This window comes from Canis aureus, chromosome 19, assembly GCF_053574225.1.
Source record: "Canis aureus isolate CA01 chromosome 19, VMU_Caureus_v.1.0, whole genome shotgun sequence".
NCBI lineage: Eukaryota > Metazoa > Chordata > Mammalia > Carnivora > Canidae > Canis > Canis aureus.
The window spans coordinates 33,709,204-33,727,437 of record NC_135629.1 but is presented as its reverse complement, the minus strand read 5'-3'; the positions used below and the strand labels follow the sequence as shown (position 1 = coordinate 33,727,437).

The 18,234-nt window shown below is 36.6% G+C and overlaps 1 protein-coding gene across 40 annotated transcripts in view; it reads left to right on the top strand.

The window, feature by feature from the left end:
- SLMAP (sarcolemma associated protein) overlaps window positions 1-18,234 on the top strand; it is a 146,130-nt gene that overhangs the window by 113,851 nt on the left and 14,045 nt on the right. For 29 of the 40 annotated variants that reach the window (XM_077858400.1, XM_077858401.1, XM_077858390.1 and 26 more), the window contains 4 exons: window positions 596-676; window positions 964-1,023; window positions 13,818-13,940; window positions 14,983-15,057. In XM_077858400.1, coding sequence (XP_077714526.1) covers window positions 596-676; window positions 964-1,023; window positions 13,818-13,940; window positions 14,983-15,057 — 339 coding nt within the window. Of the gene's footprint in view, window positions 1-364; window positions 464-595; window positions 677-963; window positions 1,024-13,817; window positions 13,941-14,982; window positions 15,058-18,234 lie in introns of those variants that run through there. The other 11 variants (XM_077858408.1, XM_077858409.1, XM_077858405.1 and 8 more) reach the window with 2 other exon arrangements.

Below are 18,234 nucleotides of genomic sequence, written 5' to 3'. Positions count from 1 at the left end.
TGCACCATTTGCAAATAATCTCAAAACTTTCTTTAGGTCTTTCTAAATGTGGTTCAGGTACTTACATATATATATATATATATATATATATATATTTTAGATATAAAAGGCTATTGATTTTCTTTAAATGTCATTTTTATAACAGTTGTGATTTTAGAGTTTTATATAAATATAAATATTACTAAATATAACTATTGCTAAGGCAACCTAACTAGTGTTTTTATGTAAGAAAGCCCCTTGCATCATCTTCATACAATGTCCACATTGTCTTGGAATTTTGCTATATTTGTTGCAGTTCTCTGAATACTTTAGCAAAGCTTGCTTCATTTTTGTTTCTAGTTGGCCAGTGGACAGCCTTGACAAAAGCCCCAGCCTTCTGCACAGCAGATATGATCCACATTATAATTTAATATGAACCACGTGTAATAACCAGCATTCCATTTTGGACTAGAGTGGTGAAGAAGTAAGAGATTCAGTGACCTCAGTTAATTTTAAAAGTATTTTGCATATCAGTAGATTTAGAGCACTCAAATCGTAAAGCAGTTTTATTAATATAGTTGTAATGAGATTCTACTTTCATTTTTTTTCTTGGTAGAAAACCAGGCAAGAGCAAAAGAATCTGATTTGTCAGATACTCTGAGTCCAAGCAAGGAAAAAAGTAGTGACGACACTACAGGTAAGTTATAACCTGATGTTTGCAAATCTACAGATGTTAATGTTACTGGCTGAGCAGTTTAGGTATGCAGATTAATATGGGTGGAGATTTCAAAGTTTGTGTTTTGGGGGAAAAAGTAGTCTCCTTCCATTTTTGAAGTTACTCCTTTGAATCTTGAATATATTGTTAAAATTACTTTCAACTATCCAAATATGACACCTGTATAAATTTCAGTTATTTATTTTGATAGTGATAGCTTCAGGATGGACCTGATTACTGTTTGTAATTATCTTTTTTGCCCCCTACAGACGCCCAAATGGATGAGCAAGACCTAAATGAACCTCTTGCTAAAGTGTCCCTATTAAAAGGTACTTTAACATGTTTTTATGACATTTTAAACCAAGACATCAGGGCAGCCCGAGTGGCTCAGAGGTTTAGTGGTGCCTTCAGCCCAGGGCCTGATCCTGGAGACCTGGGATCGAGTTCCTCGTCGGGCTTCCTGCATGGAGCCTGCTTCTCCCTCTGCCTGTGTCTCTGCCTCTCTCTCTGTGTCTCTCATGAATAAATAAATAAAATCTTTAAAAAAGAAAAAAAAAAAAAAAAACCCAAGACATCAGATTTACTCTTTGCCACAAAATCACATATATGAAGTTTTAAATTTAGTTAAAAGATTAGGACAGGTTCTCTAAAGTAGCAGGAACTAAAATTTCAAATGTTGGTGTTGGTGCCAATGCTTCAAACAAAAATATTTAAATTGTAAAATAATTTGGATCAATCAAGGTTATGGAAGGGCAAAGTGGTTAAGTGTTAGAATATGAAATGCAACTATGGTTTTTGGTGTTTGCCTTGATACCTCTGATACGAGCTCATTACCACTTTTAACATAAATTAGAAAAAGGTGAAAATATTAATATTCTTTAAAGAACTGCCTGTTTGCTCTATTCTCCTATGTTAACGATTATAAAGTTCCTCATTTTCTACTCTTTTTCATCCTCCAATAAATATCCCTACGTTCTTAGGACACTCTTCTAGAAATAGGTAGGGCCAAAATAAGCAGTGCATGTAATAAACTTCCACTAGTAACACTTCTAAATGAGAACTACATTTATGTCTTGATATTTACTTGTTGAGACTGAAATGGGTAGTAAATAAATCATTTATAGAAGAGTTTTTAAAGTGCCTTGGGTGACTTATGAATAAACCTGTGTTTGTCAGCATTTAGTCTTTTTTATATTTCCTTTTGTACACAAGATAAGTTGACATATAAGTTCAGTCCAGTGAGTTATATATGTTGTTAGGGGTGGACTAACACCAGGCAATTGTCTGGAATCAGCAAAAACCCCATATCAAAGTTTCTCTGTGAGGAGATGGCTATGCTTCTGGCTGGGCTTTTAAGGAATCTCTTAGTCCAGACCCCAGGTTTTGGGTTATTTAAGGAAGCCTTAGTTTCACCCTACATGACCTTGCTGCTGGCTGACTTGTCAGTGATGGGAATTGAGGGAGAATCCAGATTCTCCTAGAGGTCCTTAGCCTGGGCATCCTGGCTTTCTCTTTTCTTCTCCATGGAAACTGAAGCTCACATGACTCTTTGAGCCACCTTTCACTGATTTCCATTACTACAGAAAGCTCTGAGGATTATTGGCCCAGGCAGCACAATTGTCAGCCTGCCTTTAAGTATGATCATAGTTTCCAGCACTTTTTAAGCACTCTGATTGATCTGCACTCTTCTTGGGTGATCTTTGGTGTTGATGAGGCTTGCTTTTCTTCTAGTGTTATAATAGTAAGTCTGAATTAACGTTTGCATAGTCCAGAAACCTCATCTTGAGCATTTCTGGTTCTCAGAAATGCAATATTGCGGGCAGCCCGGGTGGCTCAGCGGTTTAGCACCACCTTCAGCCCAGGGCGTGATCCTGGAGTCCCAGGATCGAGTCCCATGTTGGGCTCCCTGCATGGAGCCTGCTTCTCCCTCTGCCTGTGTCTCTGCCTCTCTCTTTCTGTGTCTCTTATGAATAAATAAATAAAATCTTGAAAAAAAAAAAGAAATGCAATATTGGTACTGTTCAAAATATTACTGATGTTAAAAAGCTTGTCAGAACCCCTGGGCCTTTGTGGGAACATAGAGAAACAAAGAAGGTAGGTGAATGAATAACGAGCACCTGTCATACAAAAGTAGCAGTTTTTACTTTAGAAATCTCCCAGAAACCTTTTCAGCATCCAAGTTCAGATTGATTTAAAAGTAACATTTATGCTTGTATTCTGTTATTAGTGCTCTTGTGATTTTATATGTCAGTCTGTTTTGGACTTTATTTTTATCCCATTGCCTACTACAGTGCCAGATGTTCAATAAAATTTGGTTATTTGTTGAATGGATTAATAATAGACCTCTTACATCAAAGTTATAAAACCATAGAGCATTGGAAAGTAACACACTCTAGCCAAGAAGCTGAAAGTCAAAGAGCTCTGTGTTCAATTCTAGCTCTGCTATTTATTTATAATTTGCCCTTGGGAAAATTGCTTGATCCCTCTGTGCTTCATTTTTTTTCATTTGTCATATTGGGGTTTACTGTGAGGATTAAATGAAATAATGCATGTAGATCACTTACCATAGTGTTGGGAACATAATATGTTAAGCATCATAATGAAGACACTGCTAATAATAATGATGTTGGTAACTGGTAAAAGCAGACCTATCTGTTAAAGAGTAGCTTTTCATTAATTGAATAAAATCATGGGGTTTATTATTTTTTTTAAGATTTATTTATTCATGAGAGACAGAGAGAAAGGCAGAGACATAGAGGGAGAAGCAGGCTCCGAGCCTGATGTGGGACTCTGAGATAGGATCCTGGGACTCTGGGAACACTCCCTGAGCCAAAAGCAGATGCTTAACCACTGAGCCACCCAGGCGTCCCAATCATGGGGTTTAAAAAAAATAGATTTCTTACTATATCTTTGAGGGAAAAGCAGTTGTTGGTGATGTTTCTTTTCCAATTAATAATGTATTTGTTTACTCTGCCAAATGTCAGGGAAAACTTTTTCTAATCTATGAGTACCACAGGAAGGCTAAATCATATTTATAAAAGTGCCCATGCTATAGCCTAGGAATCAGACTCAAGGAAGAGGGAATGAGATGGGGAGTTGTTGTAGGGAAGAAGACTAGAAAATATGAGGTCCCTGTTGGAGGAGGGTGGTTGTATGGATGCTACTAGTGATTGCTTGGGTACCATTGGTGAAGATGGGTCAGAGTTTTCCTATCCTTACTTGAAGTAAGGTGACAAAAGCAGAACCCCAAAACTTGCCTTGCATTTCTATATGATTGCAACTTTTATTAGTGAAGTAGCTATCAATGCCCCTTATAAGATTTTGCAGCTTGATTTTTAAGAACAGATTGTTAAATTAGTCAGTGATTAGTCAATTTAGTCAATGTAACATTTTTAAATTAGTGAAAGAAAAATTACCTGTTAGAAACAGGCCTGTTTAGAAGAGTCTCCATGAAACCATCAGTATAGCCCTAAATGGTTGTTTTTCCATTGTTTTTCTTTTGCAAGGACTCTATAAATTCTTAAAAATAATATAGTCACTGGCACTTATTAGAAACACTTGGGTTGTGGTTGATTGTGTGTGGTTATGTTTTGTAATCTCTATAATTAGGTTCAATAATCTAATAGGACTTTTTCTTAAATGAAGAATATCAGTTTTTAGGCCACAGTGTTAACCTTGAGAGTTGTAGAAAGTAGCCTCTTTATTTTCCACATTGAAACCCTGTGCCTAACTTCTTCAAACACTATTTTTCAAATGTTACATTCCCTTTTAAAAAACAGCCCATCTTTATTTAGAATTATAGTATGCTACCTTTCATTTTAGTTATCTAGGATTAAGAAAAGAATGTGAAATAGATTAAATATTCACTATGAGATATAAATAAAATGATGATAGCAATAGTACTTTTTCCTGAAATATTAATTATGTTCAACAAATTTATGCCATTTTTGAAAGAGAAATAAAGATGTGGCTTGAACCACAAGTTTTTTTATTTTAAAAAGTTCCCCAAAAAAGGTAAAAAGAAAACTGGAATTCAATCTAAGTGTAGTGCCTAATGCAAGTTTGCTCTACTTAAGGAACTATGCCAGGCACTCCAGTGGTTTCAAACTCTGATAAGACTGTCCTTGGGGTTTGAGAACTTTCTGGTCAAATTGGTGATAGAAGAGGTATAAATAATAAGCTGTTTCTTTGTGGTTATTGCCATGAGGAGTTCAAGAAAGAAAAAAGAATGTCCAGTTTTTGTGTTTCTTTTTATCATGGAAGATGGGCGGGCAGGAAAGGCAATTTGAGCCTCATGAAAGAAGTATCATTTGGGGAAAAAAAAAAAAAAAGTATCATTTGAGATGACCCTGAAAGTGTGTCATACCACATACGGCCTATTCAGTGACAAACACTCAATCCTGAATATGGTTGAGATTCTAGATCCAAATGCCAACTTGCAGGATGTGTAAGGAATTAGGGACATATTTTTAATGAAAGTGGTGGGGCACAATAGCAAAATCCAGAATGGGAGAATTTTGGGGGGCACACAAAAGTAAATTGCTAGGTGTGTGGGGGGAAAAAAGGAGGATGGAGAAACCTATCAATTAAAAGAGATTAAAAGATGTGTCAGTTAAATGCAATGTGTGAACCTTGTTTGGAACTTCATTCACATAGTCCAACTCTAAGAGTTTGAGACATGGGAAAATTGTTACCGACTAGATACTTGATATTAAGGAATTGTTCATGATCTGCAATGGGATAGTAGCATAGCATTACAGTTATCATTTGTTTTTTGTTTTTCTTTTAGAGATGATCTAGATATAGATAGGTTTTTTTTTTTAAGTTGTAGAATTTTAAGAAGATTGAGATACCGTTTTAGACAAAGGAAATATTAAAAACCACAAACTAGATAATATGGGTTGGGTTTGACAAGTATCATTAAGTCTGTTCACGTAATCATTTGAGTGTTTTTAGGTTGGGGTGATTCTTTTGGCAGAATTTTGTGGCTTCTGAGTATAGAAATGATATGATCAGACCTGTATTTTAAGAGGATTTGTTGGATGAACTAGAATAGGTAGAGGCTGGAGATATGGCAACCAAATAGGAGGCTTAAGTAATCATTGAGAGTCTGAGCTAGGATGATTGCTGTGGAAATTTAAACAAGAAACAAAGTCCAATCTGGGTCCCTGTTGTTCTGTTCTTTATCATCTTTCCTTTGGTAATCTTATTTCAAATCTATAGGTCAGGAACTGAATAGAGAAATGAATGGAAGTTAGATATAATTCCAGCATTTGATGTGGAGTTACTGAAAGGATGATAGTTTTATTAACAAAAATAATATTTTTGGAAGAAGGTAGGGAAAGTGATGATTTAAGTTTGGCACATCATTGAACAGGAAGGGTAACCTTGACCATAGGTTCTGGTTTGTCTGGAACCATTTATGTCCCAGCACAACAATTACTAAAAGTGCATTCAAAGGTGTCCACATTTTGTGTTGTCATCCTAGGAACCAGAGATGGAATTGGAAGTGCAAGACAGAAAGTAGGACTAGAAAGTCATTTTCATTTATTTCTGAGACATTTATTGACCCAGAAAATACAGAGATAAGACACAGAGGAGGCTGCAGTCTTCTGGAGAAAAGAGATATGTGGATAGCATAGTAAGTGTTTTAATGGATGTGGATGTGGTAGAAACTTTGGAGAGCACAGCTTACTTCCTGGCTAGGGGCAGGGATGGGGTGGAGCAGTAGTCATGATAGGCTTCCCAAATGGGGTGGTTAAAGATAATTGAGACTATGCCAAGAAGGGAAAGGGAGCTGTGCATTTCTTTAAAATACTGTTTACATTTACAAATGAAAGACAGATCAAAACCACAATAAGCACCTCACACCAGTCAGAATGGCTAAAATTAATAATTTAGGAAATAACAGATGTTGGTGAGGATGCAGAGAGAGAGGAACCTTCTTACACTGTTGGTGGGAATGCAAGCTGGTGCAGCCACTCTGAAAAACAGTATGGAGGTTCCTGAAAAAGTTGAAAACAGAACTATCCTGCTACCCAGCAATTGCACTACTAGGTATTTACCCAAAGATACAAATGTAGTGATTTAAAGGGACAAATGCACCCCAATGTTTATAGCAGCAATGTCCACAATAGCCAAACTATGGAAAGAACCCAGATGCCCATTGACAGATGGATAAAGAAGATGTGGTGTGTATATATATATACACACACACACACACACACACACACACACACACACACAATAAATACTACTTAGCCATCAAAAAATGAAATCTTGCCATTTGCAAAGATGTAGTTGGAACTAGAGGGTGTTATGCTAAGTGAAATAAGTCAATCTGAGAAAGACAATTATCCTATGATCTCACTCATATGTGGAATTTCAGGAACAAAAGAGAAGATCATAGGGAAAGAGAGGGAAAAATAAAACAAGACAAAATCAGAGAGACAAATCCTACGAGACTCTTAATCACAGGAAACAAACTGAGGGTTACTGGAGGGGAGAGGGGTAAGAGGATGGGTTAATTGGGCAATGGACATTGAGGAGGGCACAGGAAGTAATGAGCAGTGGGTAATATACATATAAGACTGACAAATCACCAAACTCTAACTCTGAAACTAATAATACATTATATGTTAATTAATTGAACTTAAATTTTAAAAATAAATGAAAAGAAACCAAGTAGGAATAATATTTAAAATTAGAATAGCATCTGTCAGGGAGGAAGTGTATAAGAACACAAAATGTGATGGAGCACAGACTATGCAGGACAAATGTGATGAAAGATAAGACTTGGTCAGACAGAAGGCAGTAACATTTTGGGAATTCTGTGCATAAGGGTGACCATGATAGCAGGGGGAATTTCAGGAGAAAGAAAATGTCCATAGTGGAGTGGACAGAGGAGCCAACAAAAGAACCAGTTGCCAAGAGCCCAGCTGGTTAGAAGGAATGGCAAAGTGGGGAGAATCAACAGTTAAAGGCTGCTGCCAAAGTTAAATTCATAGTTAGGGTAGCACCTAGGACTAGCTCACATGGCTACACATCCCCCTAATTGAAAAATGGTCCTTCTCCTCTGTGATGGTTGTTCTCATCACCCAAGCCTGCAACTACCAGACCTTCCAAAGGGAGGAGTGATCATAGTAGAAAGGGGGTGCACCCACCCAGCCAGCTACTTCAGACAGATCACTTCTGTTAGTTGATGAGGTAACATATGTGGCTACATCAACCTTCAACCAACACACATGTACAAAATAAAATGGGAAGAAGTGCTTTGATTTAGCTCTTTCTCAAGTAGTTCAGAGTATCTCAGCTGTGTTTAGAGCAAAGATCAGGATTTAAGTTAAAAATCCAGTCACTTTTCTGAAGAAATAGTGACACCAAATTCAATTTAAGATACCTTATAGGTATTCTGTGTGCCAGGGCCGATTTATTTAGTGGGTTTTTGTATGGCATGAATCTCTACAGAATTTAGCCTTTGTTTGAGAAAAGCTGGCTCATGGCCCAGACTGCATACACCAGGCAGTTCTAAGGATACATCATTTATGTTAAGGAGAAAACAGATTCTGTTCATCTTTCCACTTCATCATGTTTCCTAAAAACCATTTATTTGTGTTTGACTTTCACATCTAAGTAAAATGGATTTGGCTCAGAAAGCCTTTCACTTAATCTTCATCTAAACAGTTACCACCAGTACTCATCACAACACTTTTCCCAAGATTGTGAAGTAAGTTGATAAGTGTGGACCCAAGCCATAATAAACAAATGCATTTTCCCACACACCTATATTAAAATACAATGCGGCATTAGTCAGTCTTAGCACAAAGATTTGCTCATCCTTCTTGGGTAAAAATTGGCCCTTGGTTTTCTGAGAAGAGGATCTGCACACTAACTACTTGATTATTTGAATAGTCACTGTGTTTATTACATTTAATTTCTAAAGATTTTTTATCAATATCTTCACTTCTTTGATCAAACACTATGTGGAATTTGTGTCCATTTGTTACATGGCATCTTACTTGCTCAAATTAAAATGCTGATCCTTTTTATTATGTGGTACAAAGAACTAATTTGCAAATAGTAAACCTCTATGTTAGCACAACTTATTAATGCCTAGATTATATTTTGTTTCCTGATACATAATCACTTAACATAAAATTTGTTCCATTATTTTTAGCTTAAAAAAGCAAGTATTAGTTTGTTGTGAAGTTTTGCTTCACAACATCACTAATCAAGGGCATTGTTCTGCAGATAAGAACTGTCTGCTTCAATAGACCTTAAAAATGGATTATGTATGATTCTTCATTTATAAAAAGGTCCCCTTCCTCAAAATGAAATAGTTCTCTAGTCATTTATGACTATTATGTTTATTTTAAAAATTACACATTTTAGATGCAAATCTATGGTTATCTTGTATATTAGATATCAGATAGGTAAATGTCTATATCTAGCATTGTATTAGATGGAATATAGTATGTCCTATATAGTATGGAACATAAGTGTGAAACATACTCATTTAACATTCGTTACTAAAAAGAAATCAACAATAGAAATTGAATCCTCTTATTTCTGGAGAAGAAACAAGAGTTGGTTGTTAGGAAAACATGCTAATTAAAGCTAATTTCTACGATATAACTAAGAAGTTACTATGATTTATGGGAAAGACAACTGGGCTAAAGTAAGAATTCTAGTCCTGTCTCTACCACTATCCAGATGTGTAAGCCTTTTCAGATCTCTGGACCTTTATTTCTTCATTTGTCAAATGAAAGAAGTAGGTCTCTTCCAAAATTCTATGTATCTATATGAGTCCACGCTCCTTTTAAAAATGAAACTAAATGCTATTGAACAATTAGAGAACTTGCAAAGAGCTCACTGGTTTGCTTGGGTTTGACTATCAAGCTCTCGGGCAAGAGACCAATGTATGCTGGGAGTTCGATGCAATCGGGGGTTAGTGATAGATACTTCAGCCTGGGCATTAAAGGATAAGCAGGCTTGAAGAGGCAGATGGCACGAGCAAAGATACATGAGGAAAGTAGTCCCATGACTACTACAGAGCTACTAAGGAGACTCCTAGGAATTGAGTATCTTAGTGAGTAATGGAAGATGAGTAATGACTGAATTATGGAGAACTTTTTAAAAGTCAGATAAAGATGTCTGCACTTGTTACAAGAGGGAAAATTACAGGTTTCCCTAGGTTTTTTATCTAAGTAAGAGAATTGCTTTAGTATGCCAGTGTAGGATATAATGCAGAAGGGCAGGATAGATTAAGGGGAAGAATTTGGGGATCCCTGGGTGGCTCAGTGGTTTAGCACCTGCCTTCAGCCCAGGGCGTGATCCTGGAGTCCCGGGATCGAGTCCCACATCAGGCTCCCTGCATGGAGCCTGCTTCTCCCTCTACCTGTGTCTCTGCCTCTCTCTCTCTCTCTCTCATGAATAAATAAATAAAATCTTAAAAAAAAAAAAAAATAGGGGGCAGCCCTGGTGATGCAGCAGTTTGGCGCCGCCTGCGGCCCAGAGTGTGATCCTGGAGACCTGGGATCGAGTCCTGCGTCGGGCTCTCTGCATGGAGCCTGCTTCTCCCTCTGCCTGTGTCTATGCATCTCTCTCTCTCTGTGTGTCTCTCATGAATAAATAAACAAAATCTTTAAAAAAATAAAAAATAAAAATAAAATAAAAATAAAAAATAAAATAGGGGGAAGAATTTAAACAGAAGTGATTGGGGATTATTCTAAAATTGTGGCATTGGGATTGGTAATTTCAAGAGGCCTTTTTTAATTAAAAAATGTCAAACAAGAAAAGTTGAAGAGTATCCAAGACACTCATATATGCCCACTGCCTAGATTCAACAATTGGTAGTGTTTTGCAGTATTTTATTTTGTATGTATGTAAAAAATTTTTTGACTTTTTATTTTGATGCAATTTCAGACTTAAAGAAAAACTGCAGTAGAACAAAGAATCCCATATACTCTTCATCCAGATTCTCCAAATGTTAACCTTTCATTCCATTTTCTCTTACCATTTTACAGAATTTGATTTATCCATTTCCCTCTCCCTCCTCCACCCACCTTACTTTCTCTCCCCCTGAACCATTGAGAGTAAATTGCAGACCTGATAACCTTTACTTCTGAACACTTCAGTGTATATTTTCTCTTTCTCTTACATAGCTCCATATGACTCTCACAGTTAGGAAAGTAACAATGATTATCACATCCATAGACCTTATTCACACATCTTGTCAGTTTTCTCAATAATGTTTTTTAATAAAAGGAATATCATTATAAATGAAAATCTTGAGTCATACATTGTATTCAGTGATCACGTTTCTTTGTTCTCCTTTAATCTGGAACAGTTCCTCAGTTGTTTTTCATGACAGTGGCATTTCTGAAGAGCACAGTTATTTTTGTAGAATGTCCCTCAGTAATAATGGACATCATATCAGGAGGCAACTGATATTGTTCTGTCACTGGTGATGTTAACTCTGTATAAATACCCTATTTCTCCTCAGCTTTTTATCTACTTACTTAGTGTTACCATCTACTGAGGATCTTTGACTGAATCAGTTATTACTATAATAGTTGCCAAGTAGTGATTTTCTAATTCTGTCATTCCTTCTACATTTGTTAGCTGGCTTTCTACCATAAAGAAGTGTTTTCTTGTCCCCTCCCTCCCTCATTCCCTTCCTTTCTTTCCTTCCTTTCCTTTATCTATATCATTGTGAATTCATGGATTTATGTGTTATTCAGTGGATTATAACCTTTCACTACCATTATTTTGACTCTCATATTCTCCCAGGTTTGGCCAGTTGGGAGCCCCTTGGATCTTTTCAACATGAACCAATCATTCTTTGAGCCCCTTCTTACTTTCTAACAAAAAAGATGTTCTACATTCATCTTGTACTTTCACACCCTTAGCACTGAAATCAATTTCTCCAAAGAGCTCTAGTTCTTTTTTAGTGGAGAATAGTATTTAGAAACCAAGGTCTGAGTATTTGGTATGCTCATTGCTTCTAGGCCCATTCAGTAGACCGTGAAGAAACAGATGTATGCATATACTTAATGCCCATATATATGAGTGTATCTCACATACCTATATTTATTTCTACATCTGCATTTGTCTATACCTTCAGATTTATTAGAGTTCATACTCTGATCTTACCCTACACCACAGGATTAATTCTGTCTTCCCTATTTCCATATCATTAATTCTGTTATCTCACAGTGAGAAACCTAGCTCTCTTTTTTTACAATATATTTATTTATTTGATCACTTTTAGAATACACAAAAAAACAGGTTCAGAGTTACTAACCATTGCTTCTGTGGAAAAGAAGTCTACATATAATTTTTTTCTTGGTTATCTAATTATTAACCTGGAACAGTAGTTCTCAACATGGAGCAGTTTTATCCCCAAAGAGATATTTGGCAATATATGGAAACATTATGGTGGTTACAACTCAGAGGGAATACTACTGGCATCTAGTGGGTAGGGACCAGGGAAACTGCTAAAACATGCTACAATCCACAGGACAGCCCCAAATTTCAAAAGTGCTAAGGTTAAAAAAAATATGAATACACAACTAATAAATTATCTATTGAAGGATTTTACATAGTTTTTTTGTTTTTTTGCTAAATCACTTGAAAATAAGATGTAGGCATCATGACACTTACTTCCTAAACACTCTTGACAGTAAGGACGTTGTCCTATATAAAGACAAATCCAGAGGTGGGCATCTAGGACTTTTGCAGATTCCAATATGTAGCGTTGGAAGAGAAGTTTTGTAGTTGTTGTGACAGTACTCCTGCCACTGGAAAATCTTTCTCTCTCTTCCCCTTAATCAGGAGACCATCTGAAGGAAGAATTGATAGGTTGACTAGAATAGATGAAACCAAAGCTAAATTTACTTTTCCCTGCAGGAAAAAGTATAATATAGTCTAAGTATGAAAATATGTGTATATAACATCTAAGACCTGCTGTGATCATATTGTGAAATTTTATTCTTAGCTCTTTTTTTTTAAGATTTAATTTTTTAAAGACTTTATTTATTTGAGAGAGAAAGAGCATGAGTGCAGGGAAGACCAGTAGGAGAAGGAGAAAGGGAGAGATCTCAAGTAGACCCTGGTCTGAGTGTGGAGCCTGCTGTAGGGCTCAATCCCACACCCGGTGATCACGACATGAGCCAAAACCAAGAATTAGACACTTAACCAATTGAGCCACTGAGGTACCTCTAAAGATTTTTATTTTTAAGTAATTTCTATACCCAACATGGGGCTTTAACTTACAACCCCAAGATCAAGAGTCACATGCTCTACCAACTGAGCCAGCCAGGAGCTCCTCTTTGCTCTTTTGTAATTAAGTTGTTATACCTGAGCTGTTCGTAAACCAAAGTAATAGTCAAATAGAATGCACTAGAAGAATATGACCTAATATATTTATTTCAGCAGTGATCAATAGCAGAAAATTTTAATATTTTAATAAGATAAGCAGAGTGACAAGAGGGGAAAGATATTAGAGAGGGGGGATATTTGAGATGTAAAGCTGGATCTAATTTATTTTAATAAAACCGTTTAGGTTACATCATTTAATAACTCAACAAATACTTGTTATGTGTGTAGTGTTGGAGAAATACTGATGACAAAGTGAGCATGATGAAGATTTCAGGCTGGTTTTTATTTTGTTCTCTACAACTGGGGAAATAATGCTAAAACACTTTTTATTTGAAAAAAAGTTTGTTTTTGTTTTTCTATTTCCAGTTAAGTTCCAAGTGAAATTTTTCTGACTTGTTATAAAGTATTTTAAAATTGTTAAAGAATGGCATATACCCATCTTACTGATTCTCAAGCCTTACATAAGCTCTACATGAGTGAAATATATAACGTAGTATATGTTAATATATATTTTATAATACCATTGCCATGAATTACTAATATATATTTAGCTGTACTTGTATTCTTTCTCCAGGGTAAAAGGACTAAAATGCTTAATATAATTTGCTTCTAAATTTTATTTAACTCACTTGTGCTGTGTTCTTTATGCATGTCTAAATATGAAAGAGATGGCTAATATTTGATTGTAGAGATTATAGTGTGATACTAACTCTTGCTTTTAAAATAAACATTATTTTGTCAGATGACTTGCAGGGTGCACAGTCAGAAATTGAGGCAAAACAAGAAATTCAGCATCTTCGCAAGGAATTGATTGAAGCCCAGGAACTAGCTAGAGCAAGTAAACAAAAATGCTTTGAACTTCAAGGTGAGATAAAGATTACTTTGATTGTTTTAGGGGATGTGGAAGCAATGTGATTATAACTAAGTCCAGAGGCATGGTCTCTTGTTCCAGATCCACAATTTTATTAGATATGTGATCTTGGGACATTTACCTACCCTCTCTGAACTTACGTTTCAGATCAATAAAGTGGGGAGAGTTACAGTTGCTCTACTTCCTTCATGTTAATGTGAAGATCAAGAAGGACCTATACCAATGAAAGATCTTAACAATTGATTACATATGAAGTACAACAAAAGGGAAAAACATAATGTATTTCAATTTCTAAGTTTTAGTTACACCTAGTGTTGACTCCTCAGTATAAGATGAGGGAAATTTATATCCCCTGTGATTTTATAGTGTAGTCTTCAGTAAATGGGAAAACCCGACAAAGTAAAGGTATAGAATTTTGCAGTTTCCCACTTTCTTTTCTAGTAGTTTACTTATCCATAGTACCATAGGCTAGTGGAGTTGGTAACATTTATTCCCTAGAGCTTACATTTCCGTATCATTCACAATAACTACCTAGTTTCAGTCACTTGGTAGCTTAGAAAGTCTTAGAACAAGAAGAAAGTAAGTGGCCTATGCTGTCCTCATGTTCTCTAGCTGGCCTTCCTGTTCAGGAGGAAGATTCACATCTCCAGGAGCAACTGGGAACTCCCTGTTAGTTAGTACTTACTATGTACTTGGCAGTAAACATGAGAATTTTAAGTCTGTTTTTAAAATTTAAGCTCAAAATGCTGATTAACAACTATTAAGACTGCTCCTCATGTAAAGAATAGCACATATAATCTTGGTTATATAAGGTCTAGAAAACTCTGCAACTCAAATGAATAGATTTATTACTTACTACTGTTTTATGCTCCCAAAATCCTTAAACTATCTAACTGCTAATACTGATAATACTTACTGCTTAGCTTTTTTTTCCTTCAATAAACTTTAGGTGAGAATTTCTTAGAAATTTCCAGCTGCTCAATTCTGAATACTTTCATTAACTCATAAAATTAGATATACTATGTTTTGTTTTTAGCTCTTTTGGAAGAAGAAAGAAAAGCCTATCGAAATCAAGTTGAGGAATCCAGTAAACAAATACAGGTTCTTCAAGGTAGGAACACCCCAGGGCTGTTTGGGATTATTATTGATTGTTTGTAGTGATACAAAAGGAATGGAAAGTAAGAATGTAGAGAGTTCCCATTTTTCATGTCTTTGGTTTGTTCCTGGAATCTGAGACTATGATTAGACTCCTGGTGGGCTTTTTGTTTTGTTTTGCTTTTTAAAAACACAGTCTCCTAGTATTAATAGTGGACACTTTGAGTGAGAAGAGCATGGGTCAAGACATGGGTTTGGTAGGACTCACTTTCTGGGTTATATAGTCAGTTACTACAGAGGGCACCTTTGGACAGAATATCAATTTGAGCTGCCCTGTGCATCAGCACTTTTAGCTTGGTGACATTATTTCTAAAGCTCATAACAAACTTGGATTAAGGGGTGTCTGGGTAGCACAGGCAGGTAAGTGTCCAACTCTTGGTTTCAGCTCAGGTCCCAATCTCGGGGTCATGAGATCAAGCTCCACGTTGGGCTCTGCGCTTGGCACAGAGTCTGCTCGAGATTCTTCCTCCCTCTCCCTCTGCCCTTTACACTTGTGCTCTCTTTCTCAAACAAATAAAGGTTTAAAAAAACATACTTGAATTGCAACAAAAATTATATATTGCATGAATAGAATAATGATCCCTGCAGTGCTTTCATTGGTAGAGGCTACTCTTTATACCCACCGTTTTGCTATTTCTTTATGTGAACTATCACAGGTTCATTACAGAAATGACCAGAAAGATCCTTGCCTGTCAAAGTTTACTTCAAAATACAGTTCCTGGTGCTGTTAGGCTTGAATTGTGAGAGCCCTAGGGGAGATCTTTCTTCCCTGTGCTATTGTAAAATTCATAAAGCAAATTTAATTTGCCTTCGTTATCAATGAGGGAACTAATGTTATTTTAAAATTTTGGTTTGAGATGTAGAGTGAGAAATAATTGAACAGACAATCTCAATTCAGAAAAAATGGGGAATCATTGTATAAGGCCTATGATATTTGCCCTAAGATATCCCAGAGAAAAAAATCTTTTGAGTTTTCTTATTTTTGAGTAAGACATTTATTTGAATTATGTATGTATCTACTTTTAAGAGAGAGGAGGGGAAGGGAACATGAGTGAGTGAACCTGGGCATAGAAGGGCAGACGGAGAGAGAGAACCTTAAGCAGGCTCCATGCCCAGCAACGGAGCCCCACGCAGGGCTGAATCTCATGACCCTGGGATCATGACCTGAACCAAAATCAAGAGTCAGGCATTTAACCAGCTGAGCCACCCAAATTCCCCTGGGGACATTTGAGTTACTTAAAAATTTAAATTTTATGATAGGTTAGAATTTCTGGGGTAGATTATATGTCTTTTTGAATAGAAAAAAATTTAAACTCTTATAATTTAATGCCTTTATCTATTAGCTTATGTAAATCTGATTTCAATTTGTATTTGCATTCTATTCTGTGTATGGGCAATTTTTCCTAAAGGTTCTATGACAAAGGGCTGCCTTTTGTCTTAAAGTTGTCTTACCTAGGCATCATTGAGTGCCCCCTAGTGCCAGCATGTGTATTTTATGATTTTATCCACAAGTGTATGGTCCTGTTAATCTCTGGCCATTCTACCTTCAGATTTTGAACCTGTTAACCTCTCAGTACTTCCTGCATACTGAAAAAAACCTCATTTTATGTTTTTTGTTTTTAATGCATATCTATGGGGCAGCCTCCCCATTTCTCAGCCTTAAATTCTCTTAATTATTTTAATTGTTCTTTTTTACCTAAGGAACTTTCTCTGCCTGTGTTTTCTTGTGTTATAGTAGCCAAACTATCTTTCCAGTTCTGAACCAAGTATTTTACACAGATTGTTTCCAGTTCAAATCTTGAGGGCACTGGACCAGATCTGTTAAAAATACACCTCTTTGATGAGTCCTTATTCATTAATGTTGTCAATTCATTAATTCAACCAGTAATTCTTAGTTGTTTGCTCTGCTAATATTGAGGATAGAATATGCATGAGAGGGCAGCCCAGGTGGCTCAGTGGTTTAGCGCCACCTTCAGCCCAGGGCATGATCCTGGAGACCCGGGATCGAGTCCCACGTCGGGATCCTTGCATGGAGCCTGCTTTGCTTCTCCCTCCACCTATGTCTCTGCCTCTCTCTCTCATATGAATAAATAAATTGAAAAAAAAAGAATATGCATGAGATGTATGGTCAGTGGAAAAGATAAACAGTAAGCAAATATAAAATATGATGTCCAATAAAAGCAGAGTAATGGGCTAGGGAATGAGAGGGCATTTTTTAGATAAGTCATCAGAGAAAGCTTTTTCAAGGAACTGACATTTAAACTGAAAATTGAATCAAGAACATCAAAGATTTCACTACTGCATACTATCCAACCAAGTAATTCCATGTCTAGGAATTCACTCTAAGAAAAAAATTAGGATTACATTATAAGCAGTATTTCTTATATTAAAACTGAACAGGGGATCCCTGGGTGGCGCGGCGGTTTGGCGCCTGCCTTTGGCCCAGGGCGCGATCCTGGAGACCCGGGATCGAATCCCACGTCAGGCTCCCAGTGCATGGGGCCTGCTTCTCCCTCTGCCTATGTCTCTACCTCTCTCTGTGTGTGTGTGACTATCATAAATAAATAAAAATTTAAAAAAATAAAATAAAATAAAACTGAACAGCCTAAAATGTCTAAAATAAAGGATCAAAGAAGTCACAATGTAATTTTTTTGTTATTAAAAGATATTCATCACCAGCAAGATAGAGAACACTATATATGTTATAGTCCCTCCTTGTTTTTGCTTTAACATGTGTATAAAATGTGTATAATAAGTCTAGAAGGGCAGCCCTGGTGGCATAGCGGTTTGGCGCCGCCTGCAGCCTGGGGTGTGATCCTGGAGACCCGGGATCGAGTCCCACATCGGGTTCCCTGTATTAAGCCTGCTTCTCCCTCTGCCTGTGTCTCTGCCTCTGTGTGTGTGTGTTTGTCTTTATGAATAAATAAATAAAATATTTTTTAAAAAAACCTAGAAGAGGGATGCCTGGGTGGCTTAGTGGTTGAGCATCTGCCTTTGGCTCAGGTTATGATCCCGGGGTCCTGGGATCAAGTCCCACATCAGGCTTCCTGCAGGGAGCTGCTTCTCCCTCTGCCTATGTCTCTGTTCTGTGCGTCTCTCATGAATAAATAAATAAAATCTTTTTAAAAAATCT